Here is a 22,104-nt window from a genome sequence, read left to right on the forward strand (position 1 = left end):
TAATTTTTCAGTTTCATTTTGCGTAGACAAAGATCTTGTAAAAAAAAAAAATTATTTAGTGTATTCTATTATTGGCACCAAAACTGATAAGGAAACAATGTTTTAAAGGACCAGTGTGTAACAATTAGGGGGATGTATAGGCAGAAATGGAATATAATATTAATAAGTATGTTTTCTTCAGTGTATAATCACCTGAAAATGAGAATTGTTGTGTTTTCATTACCTCAGAATGAACTGTTTTTACCTACATAGGGAGCGGGCCCTTTCCAAGGAGTCCGGCACGTTGCACCATTATGTTTCTACAGTAGCACAGGACGGACAAAACAAACTCTGTTAACTTTTCCTGCATGGGCCGGAGTCGATAACGTTACTTGCTCCCGTCGCCGCCGCTCTCTCTCTTGCTTCACCACTCACTTGCCACGTTCACACACACTCTATGCACTGGCTCTGCTCCAAATGGCTCTAGGGAGGCCACCGTAGCTCTCCAACACACTTGGCACATGGGAGAGGCTTCAGTTGGTTGCAATCGCCTCACCTCACTGCTAGATACTGCCAGATCCTACACACTGTTCCTTTAAGAACAACTTATTGGGAGTAATTAAAAAAAAATAATCTGAGTCACAGTTGGACACTCATGTTTTGTTTTCACTCTTGTTAAAAGTATCATAAGTGCATCAAACCATGAGTCTGAATTGTGTCGAGCCGAACCATGAGCTGACTGTCTTGTTACACCCCTAGTATTTTATTGTGATGGGCTTCATCTTGTGCCAAGACATCAGATAATAACACACCTAGAGCCTCTAATGGAAGGAAAGAATGTGCATTTCTATGTGTGTGTGTGTTGATGTTCTTATGTGTGAACATCTCCATGCAGTTGCTGTGTGATTGCCAAGTTACAGTGGCTCTGTTTCCTTGCTGTTCTTTTCAGGTTGTGGTGAACGCCTTGGTGGGTGCAATTCCCTCCATCATGAATGTGCTCCTGGTGTGTCTCATCTTCTGGCTCATCTTCAGCATCATGGGTGTCAATCTGTTTGCTGGAAAGTATTACTTCTGTTACAATGACACAGCTGAGGAGATATTCCTCCCTCATGACGTCAACAACAAAACAGAGTGTTTCGCACTCATTGAGCAAAACTACACTGAAGTCAGATGGAAAAACGTCAAGATCAATTTTGACAATGTGGGTGCGGGATACCTGGCACTCCTGCAAGTGGTGAGAAACCTTAACTGTCACCTCGCATTTGTTTCTCTCCTCTGATATCAAGTGTTTGACCCGTTTTCTCACACAATGTGTCTGCCCGTTATAACAGGCAACATTCAAAGGCTGGATGGACATTATGTACGCAGCAATAGATTCTAGAAAGGTACGCCTTTTGCAGTTTTAAAGTCAGACTTCCAGATGAATGTGTAGTAGTGCACTTTTCTACGAATTTTCACTTTTGCCAATTTACAGGTGGAGGACCAGCCTATCTACGAGGACAATTTGTACATGTACATCTACTTTGTCATCTTCATCATCTTCGGCTCGTTCTTCACCTTAAATCTCTTCATTGGTGTCATCATTGATAACTTCAACCAACAAAAGAAAAAGATAAGATTTATTTTCCTCACTTTCACCTTCTGAGAACAAGCTAGTTAGTTAGAAACTTTATTGTCCACAATGTGGAAAATTGTCTTTGGCTTCACCACTAAGGAATCGTTTTTTTTTATTCGCTTTCCGGAAGTCAGTTAGATGAAAAGATCAATACCACGTTCATTTCTGTCTATTAAATAGGAAGCCACTGACAGCAGCCAGGTAGCTTAGCTTAGCATAACGACTGGAAACGAGAGGACGACAGAGCCAGGCTAGCTATTTCCTTGTTTTTCCAGTCTTTATGCTAAACTAAGCCGCCGGTAGTAGCTTCACATTTACTGTTCAGACATGAGAGTGCCGAGTGGTCTAACTGTCAGCAAGAAAGCGAGTAATTGTATTTCCCCAAAATGTCTAACTATTACTTTAAGATTAGAATCTGGACATTGTAAACAAATATAATAAGTCTTTTTTTTCTATTGCACTTGTTAAAACACAGTCACATGAAAGTGTAAACTGTATCTGGATTAGTACTGGAATGAGAGGTCTAAATCTTTGCAAATTGTAACCAAATTGTTTTTTTCCCTTCACTTTGGAGGTCAGGATATCTTCATGACGGAAGAGCAGAAGAAATACTACAATGCCATGAAGAAACTAGGGTCGAAGAAGCCACAAAAACCAATACCCAGGCCTCAGGTAAATATTGTTTTGCCCTCTTTATCTTTACTGCTAAGCAGGTTTGTATTCTTAAATTTCTAAAGATTAAGATCGAAGGATAACGACTTCAAATATCCCTCTTTCCCTCCCTTTCTCCTCAGAATCCATTCCAGGGCATGATTTTTGACTTTGTGACGCAGCAGGTGTTTGACATCTCCATCATGATCCTCATCTGCCTCAACATGGTCACCATGATGGTGGAGACAGACGATCAGACAGATGACGCAGAGTATGTGCTTTACTGGGTCAACTTCATCTTCATTGTGGTCTTCACTTGCGAGTTTGTACTGAAGCTCTTTGCGCTGCGTCACTACTACTTCACCAACGGATGGAACATCTTCGACGTGGTTGTGGTCATCCTCTCGATTGTGGGCAAGTATTCAAAAAGGGTTATTTATGAACGGTAAAAGAAGTGTGAAGCTGCTTAATTTGAAATAGCTCAGATATTGCCCATATAAATGGGTTTTAAGGGCACAGCACACAGATGGTTTAAAGGCTCACTTTCCCAAAAATAAAAAGATATTTTGTCACTTTCCTCAAGTGGTATGAAGCCATGCAATTCATTTTGGCTTTGATGTATTTGTCTCCAAGTTTCTGCTGCTCCCTCTATACAATATCAACAATCTATGGAGCTCCAAAACAGACTGAAGGCACGTCTTAACTGAATATATCAATAAAAAAAAGATCAATCATTAACAATGGGCTACGACCAGAAAAACTGTAAAACTAAAAAGCCAAAAAATAAAATGAGTTAGTGAAAGATAAATAGAAGTGTATTTTTTCTAAATGGATTAGTGTTTAAGGGAAACATATAAGTATTTATTTTACACTCCATTACAGTTATTAAACAGACAATGATATTTGTGGATGTATTCAGTTATATTTTTGACTTATCTGTTAACTTTTTACTTGCTTTTTGGGTCTCCATGAACAGCAACGTGTTTATCCAGAAACAATGTCACTCATTATGCTGGATAATCTACAGACGCCACTTTATTGAAACTACTTTCTACAGAGAATAACTATCCCCTATATAAACTGTTGATAGTATGTTCTTTGGTTCTTCTGATTTCTTTCACAATTTGCACAATGTGCTGTTCTTGCTTGCAATAGCGTAATGTGTATTAAAGCTGAAGTAGGCGAGATCGGAGCAAATCTGATTTAAAAAAGTTATTTTTATAAAACGGTCGCTATACTGTATCCTGACAGTAGTGCATGAGACAGGTAATCTGAAAAAAATCATGTGCCTCTGTGTCCTCTGGTGCTCCTAATGGCATCTGCAAGATTTCACAGACCGGAGGAAATCAACCAGTCAGAGCTGATCTCAGGGTCTGCTGTCCAGCTGCCGACTATGAGAGCCGGCTGTCAATCACTCGTGAACTCCGACCAAACGGTCAAACTAGGCTAAACTGATTAGCCAAAGTTTTTAAAGCCTGAAAACAGAGCCATGAGGAGGTGTAGAAGTCTAGTTTTCTCTCAGAACACTTAAATTACAATATGCTGAAAGGTTATAATGGAATTTTTGCCCAATGATGCCAAAAAATGTTGCCTTCTGAAGCTTTAAGTAAAACAGTGACTGTTTCAGTAATAAAATCCCCGATATTTAAACCTAATGTATGTTGTGTCCCCTTTTGCTCCCTTTCAACTTCAGGAATGTTTCTGGCCGACATTATTGAGAAGTACTTTGTGTCGCCAACACTCTTCAGGGTGATTCGATTGGCTCGTATTGGCAGAATCCTGCGTCTCATCAAGGGGGCCAAAGGAATCAGAACTCTACTGTTTGCCCTGATGATGTCCCTTCCTGCCTTGTTCAACATTGGCCTGCTACTTTTCCTGGTTATGTTCATTTTCTCCATCTTCGGCATGTCCAACTTTGGCTATGTGAAACACGGGGCTGGAATTGACGACATGTACAACTTTGAGACCTTCGGCAACAGCATGATCATCCTGTTTATGATCACCACGTCAGCTGGCTGGGACGGCCTGCTGCTGCCCATTCTCAACTACCCTCCGGACTGCGACCCCTTACTGGAGAACGCTGGCACCCCCTCCACAGGAGACTGTGGCAACCCCTCTGTGGGCATCTTCTTCTTTGTTATGTACATCATCATTTCTTTCCTCATTGTGGTCAACATGTACATCGCCATCATCCTGGAGAACTTCAGTGTGGCCACAGAGGAGAGCGCCGACCCGCTCAGTGAGGACGACTTTGAGACCTTTTATGAGATTTGGGAGAAGTTTGACCCCGATGCGTCCCAGTTCATTACTTATTCCAAGCTTTCCGACTTTGCTGATGCACTTGAACACCCACTCCGAGTCCCCAAGCCCAACACCATTGAACTGATCGCCATGGACATGCCTATGGTGAGTGGCGACCGCATCCACTGCCTGGACATCCTGTTTGCCTTCACCAAGCGTGTGCTGGGCGACAGCGGCGAGTTGGACATGTTGAGGCAACAAATGGAGGAGCGTTTTGTGGCAGCCAACCCCTCCAAGGTCTCTTACGAGCCAATCACCACCACCCTGAGGCGCAAGCAGGAGGATGTGTCATCCAGAATCATTCAAAGGGCCTACCGTTCCTACCTGGGCAGGCGGGGTTTTGTCTTTAAGCGCAAACCGGCCAATAACAAAGTGGAGAATGGCGGGAACAATCAGGACCCAGAAAAGAAGGAGGGCACTCCCTCAACTGCCTCCCTGCCCTCTTATGACAGTGTAACCAAACCTGACAAGGAGAAACAGGATGACAACAATGAGGGCAAGGGAGGGAGGAAAGAGAAAGGAAGAAACCAAAAAGACATCAGGGAATCTAAATGTTAGAGCGTTGGAATAATAATCACAGTAATAACAATAAAAATTATAATAATGTAACTTCAAGCAAAGCGAGAGGAAACTCACCCACACAGATGTACAGATTATTTCATTTGCAAGTCAGAAAAAATAATACTCAATAATTTTGTTTACAGACTTCATTCTTATATTGATGCAGAGGGAAGCAGCTTGGTCTGTTACAGCCTGAAGACTCTTGAACTTCAGTCAAACCAAACATAATCAGCATACTGTGTGACATTGTTGTATCTAGACTACTGATCTTAACAAAAGGGAATGAAAAACAGACAAGGAAATGTCTGTGTCTGCTGAAAGGCAGATTGCTCACTTTACCACTGGTCTACAGATAAGACAAGTAACTCTACACCAAGAGGTGGAATGAAAAACACTAAAGGAGTTCAGCGCCTGGACGCGAGCAATGGATTCCTATGGAAGACAGTGTTGTGAAGGAAAAACGCGGATGCTGCTTGATGCTGAAGGATTGTCCTCTTAAAGCAGCCAACGAGTGCTTCTGTGTCATTTAGTACTGAAATGTATAGAGGAGCAAAATGACACGCTCATTCTATAAGAGCAAACAGAAGGATGACTGGTGAGTGAAAGACACAAATGACAGAAAGCGTTGGAAGTACTTTTTCCGTTTTATTAAAGCTAGAAATTGTTCATTTGAGCAGCAAAAATGCAAACAGACAAAAAAAAAGAACAATATTCAACATTTTGCCCATGTCACTTAACTCTTCTACTCATTTTATCTTTGTTATACCCACATCCAAACGCTTTTTTTTTTATACATGGGCTTTCACACAAATTGGTTAAGGGTCTGTTTATTATGGGGTCAACTCGGGCCAAGGGCTTACATTTACTCCGAAAGATTTCCAAACAAATACATAAATAATTGTGCTTGTTCAATGCATAGAAATGACTTGCATGATGGCATGTTTTGATCAGAAATCTTGCATGAATTATCATAGTCCACAAGACACTAATACTCAGACCACAACAGTGGCTCGACTGTAAGATTGAGACATTGTCAAAATTTTGAAAGTTCAGAGTAATTTGTTTAACAAAGATAAGTGATATTGGGGTTGATAATCTAAAAGGGATTTATCTCATTACTCAACACATTTCCGATGTTTAAATTGTTGCCTCTATAGACAGAAGAATGGGATATGTTGGTGGATAACACCACCATAGTTGGTCAGTGGGTGAAATCCAAACTATTTCTTTGCTGCTCTGGAGATTTCGAGGGTGTAAGATGTGGAAACGGATGTCTGTGTGTTTCATGGGACTGAAATGTTTGTTAATTTGGACTAAAAATGATTTCAAGGGTGCAACACTTTGAAACTAAAATGCTTCTATTTATAATTTGTATGCACCTATGTAATGTTCCATACCATCTGCCTTTAGTTTTGTGTGAGCGGGCATTTTGGGAGTCCTACTGTCGGTTCTAAGTGGTTTGTGGGGATTTCACAGGTATGGCAAACTCCTTTCTATTTCTGATGTTTCTCTATGGGTGGTTAGACCTTTCTGGAAGAGCTGAGACAAGTTTTGATTATTGTTCAGTCAGATGTCACGTAGCTTATTTACATGTGTGTGTTTCTTTTTATTCCCTGATGTAATGTTCATGTTTCGGTGGGCAATGAGTCTTATTTTACACACTTTTATAAGCCACATCTAAGATGATGTTGAGGGAAACGGTCTGGAACATATTTGTTAGTTAGTAGTATCCTACTTTAATGAGAAACAAGAAAATGATGATTGGGGGATGAGAACATTGTGTGGAGAAGCCAAAGAGATCTGCCTTGTTATCCCTTGTTGCCCTTTGTCCATGGAGTGGGATTGGGTGAAGTATGCCCTGCCCATTCAGTTTTTTCGCTGTCATTATTAGACAGAGAGACCCTAGAAATGTATGCAATGCTTGAAAAATCCATCCCTTTTTCTCAGGAGATATTATAGATGTACTATTATGAGCTCTGCAACAAAATGCAAGTGAATGTGATGGGAGTATTTATGAAATCATGTTTTACTCTTTTGTGTTTAATGCCATGTTGGATGGACAATGATCACGGCTGGCACGCCTTAACTCGGCAGCCGCCCGGTCAGGGGCCAGTTTGGCGCTTCCTGCTTACGACGCTTAGAATTATAGGGCTAGAAGCATCTCAGTGAAACAGCAACATTTCGCTCGCTTGTAATGGCGGCGTTTATATTGATAGCAGATTACATTTGTGGTTAAGTCATTATGGACTGTAGTCTGGTCTCAATTAATTTCGGTAAACAAAATAATTAAGTCCCCCCTTCCCCCCCCCAATAGCAGTCACAGATATAGGAAACACTGTGAGGAGATGTCATGAGAGTGATTGGGATATGTTGGTTTGAGCAGCACATTTGATTCTTTCCGAAGCAGTGCTCAGAGGATAGGCCCCAGATTTCAGTATTTAACAACAACAAGTGCTCTGAGCCTCTCATTTGCCATTTTTTCCGTCATGTTGCTCTATTGCATAACAAATACCAAATAACCAACAGAGCACTGGATGCATTCTAATGGTACTGTGAGCCTAAGCACCACACCACAGCTTTTGCACTTCCTGTTGTGCAGTGATGTCACTTCCTGTTTATGAATAACTCCCTCATCCGTTCTCAAGTTCTATGGTCCAGTTGCTGCATGAGATCTCCAAAATCAGTGTGGGTGTTACCTTGAACCAAATAAAACTCTGAATGATAAGCATAAAAGCAACCGACGTCCATTTTCTCCGAGATCACCATGGATATGCATATGCGTATTACAGAAAGAAACCTTAAAAAAAAAAATAGACACATACATCCATTCGTGAAAAAAAATAATAAAATAAATACAGTTCAGGCTATGTTCTATACGGCACAAACTGCGAAAAGTGAAGAATGGACTTTTTAAAGAAACTATAAATAATGTAATATATTATTTTATTTTAACGGCATGTGTAGTTTTTTGTAAATACAGGATTACTTAAAAAACTACAGCTATTAATCTAACACTAAATATTAATAACCGTAAATAGAATGGCTTCCAGCTGACACCCCTTGTCACGCTTGTTAGGCTGTGACACATTTGTTAGATGGAGTAGATTTTTTTGAGTCACTTTTCACAAAAAAGAGGGGAGAAAGCTAAAAAGAATCTATATTAAAAAGCAGAAATTGTATTTAAAAGTGTATAAATCAATACATACATATACAGAGCTATATTACATATATATTATATATATATATTCTACCATATATATATATATATAGTATATATACTCTCCTGTCCACTCCTTGCATTGAGGTGATACCAGAACCACAGAGTGTAACTGATCATGCTTCTTTCTTTGTGTGGTATGTTCAGAGAATAACCAAAACTCTGGCCTGCCCAGGTCTCCTGCATACTGGGTACCAGCGTACAATGCATGGTGTTGTACTGGCTGCTTGCTGAGAATTGTGGAGCCTGCCTTGGTGAGAGGATTGCACTACCAGCATACCCTTTTGTACATGTGTGAAGATGTCTTGCCCCTAGTTTCCTATATTGTACACACAACGATAATTCAGATGCAGACAGACACACAAACACACACTTACACGCATACACTCACAGCCTTTTACAGGCAAGCGCTGGTTAACTAGTGCGCCCCAGTATGAGCTCACTTTGTGTGACAATTTTTTGCTTGTTTCAGCTCTAACCCTCCTCCATGTTTCCCCTTAACACACTGCTGCAGTTTGGAGTTGATCTTTAATTTTTGCTGTCACTTTCAATATGATATATCTAATGATTTAAGGGTTAGCTGTCTTAACTGTCTGTGTGTTTGTTTATGGTGCAATATCTCTTAACGGCACGTGCCTTTTTAGCTTCCTATTTAGTCTGTCAATAAAAATCAGCAACGAGGATCTCAAAACCCATGGGAGTGAATCAAAATGGAGCACGATAGAAACGATGTATTGAGTTCAAAATTAACTTGTAAACTGAAAAACTCACCACCTAGATTAGACTGTCTGGACTAACATCTTGTAGAGTCATGTAGTACAAGTGCTCTCTCTGTGTGTTCTGTTTACCGGCTCTCGGGCCGGTAAAGGGAACAGCTTGCCTTCTGTTTTACACTTCTGTTCATTTCCAAATGTTGGTTTACCAATCGGTATATGAGGCCATTCTTTTGTAGCATGACTGAGATAAATTTCTTTTTCTTTCCTGAAAATAGGCTAACTGAAAAAAAAAAATCTTTTGACTGTCATTATCTCTTGCCACTAATACAGTCAGAGAGAGGACGTGTGTTGCACAACCACATGGGACGATTAAATGAGAATCAGTGAAAGAATATCTTCATTTGAGCACGAATCTATTTCCAAACAATAAAGCAGCCTTCCAGTTACACCTCTGGCTGGTGTCTTTTTTGGATATAATATTAATGACTTTATCATGCAGTATATGTTCCACCATGTCTGGCAATGGATGCTTTTGTTGCTGGTTGACCACCTCATTTACTGTGATAACTGTGAAACTTTAAAGGTCCCATATCATGCTCATTTTCAGGATCATACTTGTATTTTATGTTTCCACCAAAACATGTTTACATGCTGTAATGTTAAAAAAAAAACTTTATTTTCCTCATACTGTCTGCCTGAATGTACCTGTATTTACCCTCTGTCTGAAACGCTCTGGTTGCGTCCCAAATTCCACACTAACATGCTATTTAGTACGCAAAAACAGTATGTGAGATATTTTAGTATGTCCGAAACCTTAGTATGAAACCAATAGTATATGAATTGCATACTATTTCCGGTGAAATATTACAGTATGCACAATACTGCTGCAAAAATATCCCACAATGCAATGCGGTAGTGCCGAAAACGCTCATAACGGACGTTGACTGACAGCTCTGTAACATCAATAACACTTCAGTTTAACTGTAAGTATAAGATTTCACTTTGCTAGGTGTAAGATATATTTTAAATGAATTCAGACTTTGATACTCACAAACCGTCGTTTTTGTCACATGAGGTTGTTACGGGTTACCATGGTTACACGTATCCAACTGGCAGGAGGCTCTCAGGATGTGAAGATGTAACTTACTGCTCAGTGCGTCCGAAGACACACATACTACTGTTTATTTACACAAAAGTATGTTGAACGGTAGATACACCTATTGAGTATGTAGTGCATAGTATGTCTTAGCATATTTCAACAGAACTGCTAGGCAACAGCTTGGGTCTATTGGTGCCTTCAAATGAAACTTGTGAGCTTGGGACATGGGAACATGGGAAGTCGTGTGCACGATATGATTGGCGTTCAAGTGGTTAAGTCGTAAGAACACCGCTGCTAAGCAACGGCAATATTAACGTTACTGTCGGCGGCTAGAAGCCACAGCGGCTAACAATTTAGCAAGCTAGCAAGTGGGTAACATAATGCAGTAAATGCAAAGACATAATGACAGAGGAAAAAGATGAAACCGTTGGAAATATCAACATTTTCCTCAGACCTATTATAAAATTACAAAGAAAAACAATATAAGACTAAAATTACAATATATGAACTTATTATGCACCGAAAAATTAACTTTCATGGCCTCCGCCATTTCTGACAACGTCAACAAACACGTCAAGTACGTCGAGCTTTCAGAAACTTTCCACTTACGAGGTCATGAATACGACATGAGGGCGGCGTTCATATGGACTCTTCTCGTGAAAACGGTAACCACGACCCCATTTGAAGGCACCACATGTTTATTTCCTGTCAGCTGATGTCATTTACATCCACTGCAACAGGAAATAAACTGGGACACATTTAGAATGTTTACGTTTAAAACTGTGAAATGGTCTCAGTCTTCATGGTGCCTTCAAATGGGGTAGAGTTTACCGTGTTAACGAGAAGAGAAGAGTTCATATGATCGCCCCCCTCATGTCGTATTTATGACATCGTAAGTGGAAAGTTTCTGAAAGCTCAGAGTTTATGACTTGTGACGTGTTTGTTGACGTTGTCAGAAATGGCGGAAACCATGGGAGTTCATTTTTCGGTGCATTATAAGTTGATCTATTGTAATTCATTGTATTCTCAACGGCCTCATTATTTCTTTGCATTTCCTGCATTATGTTACCCGCTTGCTAGCTTGCTAAATTGTTAGCCTCTGTGGCTTCTAGATGCCGACAGTAACGTTAATATTGCTTTTGCTTAGCAGCGATGTTCTCATTAATGACTTAACCTCTTGAACGCCAAGCATATTGTGTACAAGACTTCCCATGTTGTAAACACGAGCTCACGAGTTTCATTTGAAGGCACCATATATATTATATATTGTAGATTTGTGACATCACAAAATTACAGAAATCCTGACAGCTTGTTTCAAAGGCACATTTTCTGAACACAGGCTCTGTGTGTTTCTCCGTAGATTGAGTGTTTCAATACTTTTACAATATTTATATAGCACTTAAGCCTGCTTCTTAACAAAAAAGACATGAAAATCTCTCTTACAATCTACAATATGGGACCTTTAAATGTTTAAGATTTTGATGCGATATGGTACGCTCTTAAGAAGATGATTTTGTGTGTTTTTTTTATAATAATCACGCTTGTATACGTTGCAAACATGGCAGAGAAAATGTTAGAGCTACACAGGACAGGGAAGGACAGACGGCAAGAGAAAACCGATTAGGTTTGGAAACAACAACACAATATACTGCAGAAATGCCTAAATCACATTGTCTCTGTTCATGTTTTAACAATACTTGAATAAGATTATCGTTTGAGCCGATGTGGTTGGGTGTGTCATGGTGCAACAACACTGAAATGACTATAAAAGCAGGTGTGTGTGTGTGCGTGCATGTGTGTTTCTTTTCTTCCTTCCCCACTCTGTGTATGTGTGTGTGTGCGTGTAAGGTGGTGCACTGAATGAGGGAAGGAGCAGGAAAGGGAGGGGCGGAGTGAGCAGAGACAGCACTGCAGTGCAGATAGATGAATGCAGTGGCCTGGGCTGAGTCAGCAGCATGTTCCCAATAGGCTCAGACTGTACAGTGCACTGTATAGCACCTCCTTACCCACAGCAAGCAAAGCGGAGGGAGAGCGAGCTACAGTAGGAAGATGAAAAGTAAATGAGAACAATGAACAGAGGCACACACAGTAGAAAGCTAGTCTGTTGCTATGGATTTCGGACTTCACCTCCTAACTGCAGTGCTGCATGCGTTTGGTGCGCATCACATTATTTTGCACAATTTGATGCTGCATCTATCGCTGGGTTATTGGAGAACATGGTCTAAAATATTGATAAATGCAACTGTTCATTACTAGTGCTCTAAAAAGATCCATTTTAGATGATTATGAAACATTTAACTGTTTATTTTATATTATTTATGTGTAGGAATTGTTGATTTCCATACTATGTATTCCTAAATGTGTGGCTCTTCTCTCAAAATGTCACATGCATGCTGCACTATACACACATGCTTTGTCTTGTTTTTTTTCTCCTCATTTTAGGTTTCTGTCTTTGCATCCATCTGAACAGCAGGACTTGGTTGCAGAGGTGGGACATGCTGGATTAAGTAGGACGTTGGTGCGATCTGTCGGGCTGTCTGAGCAAGTTTGTGTGAAGGAGGGAGGGAGGGAGACGGAGGGGAGGGAGGGTGTGTGAGGGATACAGAGAGAGGGAGATTGTGTGTCTTTCAGGAATCAATAGCATGTAATATGCAGTATTGTTCAAGTATCTGGGTGAGGTAGTGGTTGTTGTTCACTCATAGTTTTCTGTGTCAGGTCTGCTCCACCATGCAGATGAGTGGAAAGGCAGAGGGTGCATATATCATATATACATCAGTTTCAATAGGAAAAGGTCTGTCATTATTGTCTTGAGTTCAACGGTTTTCACATAGTTTCTAGCTGAGAGAGGAATTTTAATTAATTCCATTGTGCCAAAATGGAATAAAAGATGTGATAGATTTATGCTGATTTATTCCCTGGTTTGGCCCTCTATGCCGCCACTGCCCCATCCATCATAGAGCATAGCCCTCTGCTCCTGTTGGGTTGTGGGATCTGTGTTATTCATCCCTGCCCCTGAAAGTGTCTGCAGAGATCACAGCCTTTTATCCGCTGTGTTTATTGCTGTAGCCCCTCCAGTAGACATTAGTGCCTCAAATGACTTCTTACAGCTATCTAACACCCTCTAGTGGGACTTGAAGGAAATAACAAGACAACTGTGTCACCTCCACGGGTTAAAGGGATAGTTCATATTTGTAGACATATGAGTTATTCACTAATGTGGTGGTGGTGGTGGTGGTGATATGCCGTGCGTTCCAATACCCATTCTACCCTACTATTTAGTATGCAAGAAAAAGATTTAGTATGTCCCAATACATATTATGTCAAATGCAGTATGACACAAATACCAGGGTGTCCTACTACATCCGGTCGCATTTTGCAGTATGCAAGCCAGAATGCTTTTCTAGCTATTCTGACCCACAATCCTCTGCACAGCGGATATATGAGCAAGAGGGTCAAAGTTCAAGGTGCAATGTCATGAAGAAGTAGCATGTCCTAATTGTATGCATACTGCAATCTTTAAAATTATAATAACAGAGGTTCAAAGCAGGTTAGCCTTCTACAACGCATTATGAGTGCTGTCTGAGTATAAACCATGTCATACTAGCTTGTAGTGAAGGAGGCTAAATAACGTTCTAAACTTAAGTTAAATTTTGGCGAGGAAAAACTGGCATGACCATTTTCAAATGGGTCCCTTGACCTCTGACCTCAAGATATATGTGAATGAAAATGGGTTCTATGGGTACCCACGAGTCTCCCCGTTACAGACATGCCGACTATATGATAATCACATGCAGTTTGTTATGCTAAATGCAGTACCTGTGAGGGCTTCTGGACAATATTTGTCATTGTTTTTTGTTGTTAATTGATTTCCAATAATAAATATATACATACATTTGCATAAAGCAAGCATATTCACCCACTCCCATTAGGGGTGTAAGAAAATATCGAAAAAAATAGAATATTGCGATATTATGTTTTGTGATACTGTATCAATTCTCAAAAAAACTGTATTGATTTTTAATTAATAGTTTACATGCAAAGATTAACTCAGTCAATACTTTATTTCATTTGCAAAGATATGCGCCCTCTCAGTGTGTATGTCCTCTAAAAGTAGTGCTATGATGTTGGATGTTACAGGGACTGTGACTCATGCAAATGCAGATCCCACTGTTCTGATTGCATAAAAAATGTACTCAGATTTTATGCATATGGTGGTGTGTTCTTTCTACTATGACAGATTTCCTAAAATTAGATAAAAAAATTGCAATATGTCGCAATATATTGAATCGTAACCCCTGTATCATGATATGAATTGTATTGCCAGATTCTTGCCAATACACAGCCCTAACTCCCATGTTGATAAGAGTATTAAATACTTGACAAATCTCCCTTTAAAGGTCCCGTATTATGCTCATTCTCAGGTTCATACTTGTATTTTATGTTTCTACTAGAACATGTTTACATGCTGTAATGTTCAAAAAAACCTTTATTTCCCTCATACTGTCAGCCTGAATTGACCTGTATTTACAGTTGCGTGTGGCCGGCGTCTCTCCTCCGCTGCCTGCTTGCCTTCACTCACACATCGCGCGTTCTCGCACAGCTCGCTTTACCTCTAGATGTGCATGCACGCTCACTACACACTGCAGGAGAGTTAGTTTAGCTCTGAGAATATCTAGTAGATGTACAGTGGACGTTTGTGCAGAAATAACTGCTGCAGCTCCTCCAGATGGGGCTCCGCAGAGAGAAACGTTATCGTCTCCGACCGGGTGCCAGTGTCTCCCTGCGGGCGCAGTCGGGAGACAACAACGTTACTCTTCCTGCTTCAGCCCCGGCAGGCTCAAGCAGGAAAAGCAGGCTCAAGCAGGAAAAAAAAAACATGAAAATCTCAATTTTATAATATGGGACCTTTAAGGTACATTTTGAACAGATAAAAAATGTGATTAATTTGCGATTAATCATGGACAATCATGCGATTAATCGCGATAAAATATATTAAACGATTGACAGCCCTACACATTATACATACAATAAATGATCTATATATTTTTAAATGTATTTACATTATCTTTTTAATTAGTTTATTCAACATTTGAAATAACCTAGATGTAAAAAAAAATAAGCACATAAATGTGAAACCTTCTTTACTAGTAAAGCCTGTAAGACAAATATGGAGGCTTAAAACCCCCACAGTCAGCTGCTCCTAATAGTCAGCTGATCGCTTCCTGTTTGGGTTTCGATGAAAATAACTGTTAGATTTAACTAATGAATTGTGATTTAATTAAACAAATAGCTATATTTAAATGGACATAAGTAGAATGTCGTTACTTTACCCTCACAGCTCACCTGCTGGTCGGCTGCTCAGGCACATTCGCGGGCAACCGCCGCCGCCGTCTCTCGGTCCTCAAGTACCCGATGTAACCATGGTGATGTAACCACGAGGATGTAACCATGGGGATGTAACCATGGGGATGTAACCGAGCAACACCGGCCTCGAGTGGTTTGAAATGACCGCGTCAACTAGTAACAATTTTATATAGCTAGTCAAGATATTACATCTAAAGTTTACAAAGCTAATTCTTGACCAAAAACGTGGTTATCGCCACAGGTACTTCCAGCTGGAATTTTTGCCCAATGATGCCAAAAATTGTTGACTACTGAAGCTTTAACAAATGTTAGAACAGGAAGTATAAAGAATGTCTTTCCATTTAAACGGTCTATATTGTCAAGTTTGAAAAGGTCTGTAGATGCTAATGTAGTGGATATTAATGAACCTTGTGGAAATACTCAGCAAATACACAACACAAACAAGTAATGTACAAGCACTTGAGTACATCTAACTTTATTTATGTTCCACCTGTGGTGAAAGCAATCAACAATCATACATTTGTTGGCAATGCTTTCTTCATTCTCCTTAATTCTAATCCTAAACATAAAAAACAGATACATGGACAACATGGGGAAAAGCAATTACAAAACAGCAATTAAATGATCCTTTAAGTGACTTTTGAAACATTGGACAGATGAACAGTTTATTGATAGATGTGAATAGCTACTCCATTATTTGGTTCCCCTAAATCTTATCGAAAATTGACCTCTACTAGTGAGGAGTTAAGGAGAATGAAGATCTAGCTCCTAAAAAGCATTGCCAACAAATGTATTGATGTATGATTGTTGATTGCTTTCACCACAGGTGGAACATAACGTTAGATGCACTCAAGTGCTTGTACTCTACTTCTTTGTGTTGTATATTTGTACCTGAGTATTTCCACAAGGTTCATTAATATCCACTACATTAGCATATATAGACCTTTTCAAACTTGACAATATAGACCTTCTAAATGGGCCCCTTTATACTTCCTGCTTTAACATTTGTTAAAGCTTCAGTAGTCAATGTTTTTTTTTGGCATCATTGGGCAAAAAATCCATAATAACCTTTCAGCATATTGTAATTTAAGTGTTCTGAGAGAAAACTAGACTTCTGCACCTCCTCATGGCTCTGTTGCCATGGTTTTCAGGCTTTCAGGTGTTAAAAAAATCTAGCCCTTGGCGGCAGACTTTGACCAATCACAGGTAATTTCAGAGAGAGAGCGTTCCTATTGGCTGTGCTCCGGTCATGTGGGCGGTTCTTGGTATTCCCCAAGAACTCTCAACATGGCTGCCGGGTCACAAACTTTCTAATTTTACAGCTAAACAGTACACTACAAGATGTTTCTGAAAACATGACATGACAGCCGGCTCTCATAGACAGCAGCTGGACAGCAGACCCTCAGGTCAACTCTGACTGGTTAGTTTACTCCGGTTGGTGAAATCTTGCAGATGCCTTTTGGAGCACCAGAGGACACAGAGGCACATGATTTGTTTGCAGTTTACCTTCTCATGCACTACTGTCAGGATATAGTGACCGTTTTTTTAAAAAAATGACTTTTTTTGATCATATTTGCTTCATTTCTACCTACTGCTGCTTCAAGTTAAATTTTGAGTGGAAAACTTTTACTAGTAATGGAGAATTTTTACAACCTATTTTATTTTATATTTGACTTAATTAAAGGATCTGAGTACTTCTTCCACCACTGCCTCTCGCCCTCAAAGTTTGAACCTCACAGTAAGTTAGTCCATATTTGACTCAAGAACAGAGGGAAACAAATACTGCTGCGTTTTACAGACTTTGCTGTCCCAACCACCCCAGTGCAGGACACACTGACGTTTCCACTCAGCCTGAAGGAGGAGCAGCAGTACCGTATCACCACTGGGTAAGATCCTGAAACATCAGGCTAACAGTGTGGACTCAATGAATGAATGAACATGGCCATGTGTAGTGTATAGTCCACAGTATATTAAGTAGATATCAATTGTGTTCTTTTTTAAACTTATACTTTTTTGTACAAACACCTACAGGTCAAACTGTGCCGACCTTTAGAGAGCAACAGCCTTTTTGGGAGAGACATCACTTTTTTAAAAGTGGACCTAAACCCAGCCTGGAAATGACAAGAAGAAAGCGGAGTAGAGGAGCGAAAGACAGCATCTTGAAATCAAAAAGCAAAGACACAGACTGAGCCTGAAAGCTGTAAGTCGAGTTTCGTTTATTTACTTATATATATATATATATATATTATATAATGTGTTTTAACCAGCATCTGTGTCGACCTTTTGTAAAATGTATTCATACTCCACCAGTAGGTCCTTAAATATAATGCTTATATAAATGTGTTCATATTTATTTCTATCACTATATTCTGTGAATGACTTTGCAACACTGTTTCTGTTAGTTGTCTATCAATGACAACTGTTATTGACATATATTTAATATACTGAGGTACTACTTAATACGATCCTGTAGGTGTCACTGTTATACTTGTTATCTGGCACTTGTGCACCTTCTATTGTCTGTGTGAGTTGGAGAGGATATTGATATGATTGTTTGACAGGCAGATACACTGCGTGTTGGCAAAGGGACCATATACTGTATGCGTTTCACAGGTCACATAAATTACATGTAAAGACCAACTTTGCCATTCAACACAGTTATGATGGTTTGCTGAGCTGGTTGTGAGCCTGGGTCTGCGAGGCTGCTGAGCTGAGGTTAATAGATGAGAGTGGAGGCTTAGCCAAAGGTTTTAATGAGAATGGCTGGTTTAATGCCTGCAGCCAGTGCCAGTGTGGTTTGAGGTTTGCTTAAGATGCATGGACTTCAGGCGGTTGATGCTAATGATCATTATAGTAAAAGATAAGTTTTATGTTAATCAGTTTTGGACAAAGAGGGTTTTTGCTGTGAAATACTTTGACGTTGCAGCTGGGTTAGATTCACTGTGAATGAAAGGACAAAAGTTTCAGACATCTGTCACACGCCAGCGCATGCCCTCCGCCCTCCAGACAATAAAGCTGTGGATAGGGGGTGGTGTCCAGGGGAAGAGGGTCAGGATCTTCTCCACTCTTCCTGTCTCTTTATTCTACGCTCTCTTGAGCTTCTTATGGGGTCTTTACATAATACAAATGGCCCCGTGGTTCCTCACCAGTTTTGTATCTTGGGCTAAAAATAGCCCTACACAATTAATCAAAATTTTATCTAAATCGCAATATGGCCTACTGCAATTTACAAATCGCATGAGGCGCACTAATTGTTAAAGGTGAAATGTTGTCAAAATATCATTTTAAATTAAATATTGTGGTGCTGCAGAGATGTCCTTGGGCTACACATCATATTCACCCTGCAAAAATCACACCATACACATCATTTAGATATGTTTTTTAATGAAAATGAAATAATGATGTAAAAATTATCATTCCCTCTAATATCGCAAATCATATCGCAATTGCAATATCAGTCAAAATAATCACAATTAGATATTTTTTCAAAATCGTTCAGCCCTAGCTAAAAATATTGATTTAACAAAATTACTCACAAGAGAAATAAAGATTGGGTAACACTTGATTTTACTGGTCAATTATTTCTTAATACTTTATAGAAGGTTTACTGGAAAATATTATTTAACACGGTACCAATTATAGGGAAACTTAGACTGGTAGTTAAATTAGTTTACCTAGTTGAGTTTAAAAGCAGTTGTTGCTTTCCTGAGGAATTTCTTTGAAAGAACTGCTCCATTTAAATCAAGTAAAAATGTATAATCTTACATTTATTATAGGAAACTTTACTCCTCTGATATGTTGAATTGTATGCTTGCTTGTAGACAAATTATACACTTTTGCATGTTCAGCTGATCCGCTGTCTACTGACTAAATTACTCTAGGTTCATTAATTGGAATTAATTGTACCATCTGAATACAATTAGTGCTAAATTAAGTGTTTTTTTTCCTGGAAATTTATAGGAAATTATTAGTTAATTGTAGGAGTCAACCGATTAAAATATTTAATCATGATTAATCACATGATTGTCCATATTTCATCGCGATGAATCGCAAATTGATCACACATTTTTTTATCTGCTCAAAATGTACCTTAAACTGACCTGTTGCAGTTTCGTCTCAAGCACACACATATCCTGTTTCTCCAGTTGTTGAAAATGTGGTTTTGTTGCCTACCTTCGCTCCTGTGGGAGTTCCTTCAGATTGCTCAGGAGCTGCTGCTCCTAAAGGTGAAATTTTCCAGGATGATGGTTGTAGAGTGACTGATGGCAAACTTCCAATTAAGATGTTTTTCCCTTGCTATGGCGGGCCTCAGGATGAGAAAGATCCTTTGGTGTATTTGCAAAGATGCAGTGACTTCCTCTCTCTGAAACCACGTACCCATGGTGAGACCCTAGCGACCATGAGAAGTGTATTGCATGGTTCTGCACGTGATTGGTGGGAGACTGTTGGGGAGAAAATCCATTCATGGGAGGAATTTCAGAGAGCTTTCCTGTCATCTTTTCTTCCCCGAGGACTATGTTGATGTTCTGGAAGAACAGATTCGAACAAGGGTGCAAGGAAGAAATGAGTCACTTCGAGACTTTGTTTTCTCCTTTCAAGCACTTATCAAACGTTGGCACTCTTCGGCCACAGATGATGAGATTTTAAAAAGAATATTGAAGGCTATGAATCCCTTTCTGGCATGTCAGCTCCGTGGTCGGGTTACCTCCATAGATGAGATGATCCGCATTGGGAGTCAAATAGAAGTAGATTATGAAAACCAGAAAAGGTACAGGAGAACTCTGAACGAATCTCACAAAGCTAATGGTACAACTGAAAAGAAGGTTATAAAGAGACCTGAAACTGTTTTGTGTTGGCGTTGCCATGGTGAGCATGCACCAGGGTTCTGCCCTCAGTTTCATGTGCGTTATTATCGCATTAACTTTGACAGCCTTAGTTAATCGTCATGAATATATGGACCAGTAAAATAAAGCATTACCAAAATTTGAAATTAGCCATCAAAAACTGTATCTCAGGATTATCACTGGTTGAATGGAGCAAGTAAATACAAATAGTGGATCAGAGTCCACCTAAAAACAAAAATAATACCTCCTTCAACAGGAAATATAGGGCCTGGCAACCAGTTTGGTCAGTGTCATGGTAATGATATAATACTGGGTGAAGTTACCTTTCCTACAGGTAGCAATACGTCACTGTACTGCTGCAATATGAAGTTGGACATAGTCAGTATATTTGTAAAGAGAAAATTATTTGGAACAAATGTTATGTTCTCGCCATAGTATATTTTAGTGAATGATAAGAACACTCAAACCTCAAACACTCACGGACAGAAAGACAAAGTCACAATTTTTTTGGTGTGATATCTTCATTTCCATGACACAACAGTCTTTAGTGAGGTAGACTATAACAGGTCAATAATTAGAAACATTGCTCCTTAAACTGGCATGTGAAATGACATGAAATAAATATTTCCATGTACAATGTTTTCAAAATGAGGTAGAAATGGTTACAGAGAATGTACAAGATACAACAAAAGAGTACAACTGAATTACAGAGATAACACTGAAATGCCATTTTACATCAGTTGGACAAATTCAACTCCACGTACTTCAATGAATCAGAGTAACACCAAGAAACAGCAAATACTGTTGTTTGTTGCAGGTTAATGTAGAGCACATTCTTTGTGTGGCATTGAAGAGCATTTAATTGTTGTAGCTAAGCGCTTAAATACGTTTAAAATCTGGGGGTAAGAGTTCATTATTATTTGCGTAACACCTTTTTATTAATCTGTATTTTTTTTCTCCAGCATATTTTAAAGCTAGTGGGATTTTTTTTGTTCTTTTTTACAGCAAATTCAATTTTATGAATGTGCTTATATTTCCAAATTAAAATACTTTTTCAGACTAAATCTGAAGCTGCATTTCAGCCTAAATCTAAAGGGGATCCACTCTCTGGGCATGCTTTTAGGCAAGAGTTCAGTTTTGTTTAATTTTGCAAAAAAAAAAAATAGTATATTAGTATGGCACAACTCATGAAGGGATGGCATAGTGGAGCATCAAAGCTACAACTCGGTGAAAAAGAAAGATTTAAAGCTGTAACTGTACATATTTCCTGACAGTGCACATACTTAGTAAATATTTAACTGCTCCCTTCTTCATGGTGTCAATTCATGTTAGAGCCCAAATCAAGCTGATTGACTGGTGACACTGTGACAAGCGATTTTTAAAATACTGATATAGGATAATGGAGATTGGACACGTTATTAAGACATTTAATGAACATACCTATTATAGAGCATATACTGTAGTATGTGTACTTCTTGATATGTCAAAAGTTGTTTATCAGGAGTGCTTTTTTTTTACATTATGACCACAAAAACCGTTCCCCCACTGCTAACTACACTAACACTTAACATGTCATTCATTTCTCCACCAAAACCTATAAGAGAATTACATCTATACATGAAGAAAATATGTTTCATATATCTAAAAACATCATTGATGTACAATATGGCATGTATTGTCCTTTTAAAAAAAATATCTGAATTACATTCAACATTTCAGGCCTTGGTACAAAAACCTCAAGTTTAATTTTCCCAGAG

The 22,104-nt window shown here is 39.2% G+C and overlaps 1 protein-coding gene and 1 long non-coding RNA gene across 14 annotated transcripts in view; both read left to right on the forward strand.

The window, feature by feature from the left end:
• The window catches only part of scn8ab (sodium channel, voltage gated, type VIII, alpha subunit b), a 75,404-nt gene extending 65,918 nt beyond the window's left edge, over positions 1-9,486 (forward strand). For all 11 annotated transcript variants that reach the window (XM_037790841.1, XM_037790993.1, XM_037791220.1 and 8 more), the window contains 6 exons: positions 929-1,213; positions 1,311-1,364; positions 1,454-1,591; positions 2,162-2,266; positions 2,389-2,659; positions 3,939-9,486. In XM_037790841.1, coding sequence (XP_037646769.1) covers positions 929-1,213; positions 1,311-1,364; positions 1,454-1,591; positions 2,162-2,266; positions 2,389-2,659; positions 3,939-5,104 — 2,019 coding nt within the window. In that variant the 3' untranslated portion in view covers positions 5,105-9,486. The remainder of the gene's footprint in view (positions 1-928; positions 1,214-1,310; positions 1,365-1,453; positions 1,592-2,161; positions 2,267-2,388; positions 2,660-3,938) is intronic.
• Positions 9,487-10,952: 1,466 nt separating this feature from the next.
• LOC119495532 overlaps positions 10,953-22,104 on the forward strand; it is a 33,899-nt gene continuing 22,747 nt past the window's right edge. Inside the window, exons 1-3 of one of the 3 annotated variants that reach the window (XR_005208511.1) lie at positions 10,953-11,031; positions 17,302-17,389; positions 17,535-17,703. This is a non-coding gene — a long non-coding RNA (uncharacterized LOC119495532). Of the gene's footprint in view, positions 11,032-16,864; positions 17,390-17,534; positions 17,704-22,104 lie in introns of those variants that run through there. The other 2 variants (XR_005208510.1, XR_005208507.1) reach the window with 2 other exon arrangements.

Source organism: Sebastes umbrosus, chromosome 1, assembly GCF_015220745.1.
Source record: "Sebastes umbrosus isolate fSebUmb1 chromosome 1, fSebUmb1.pri, whole genome shotgun sequence".
Classification (NCBI taxonomy): Eukaryota; Metazoa; Chordata; class Actinopteri; order Perciformes; family Sebastidae; genus Sebastes; species Sebastes umbrosus.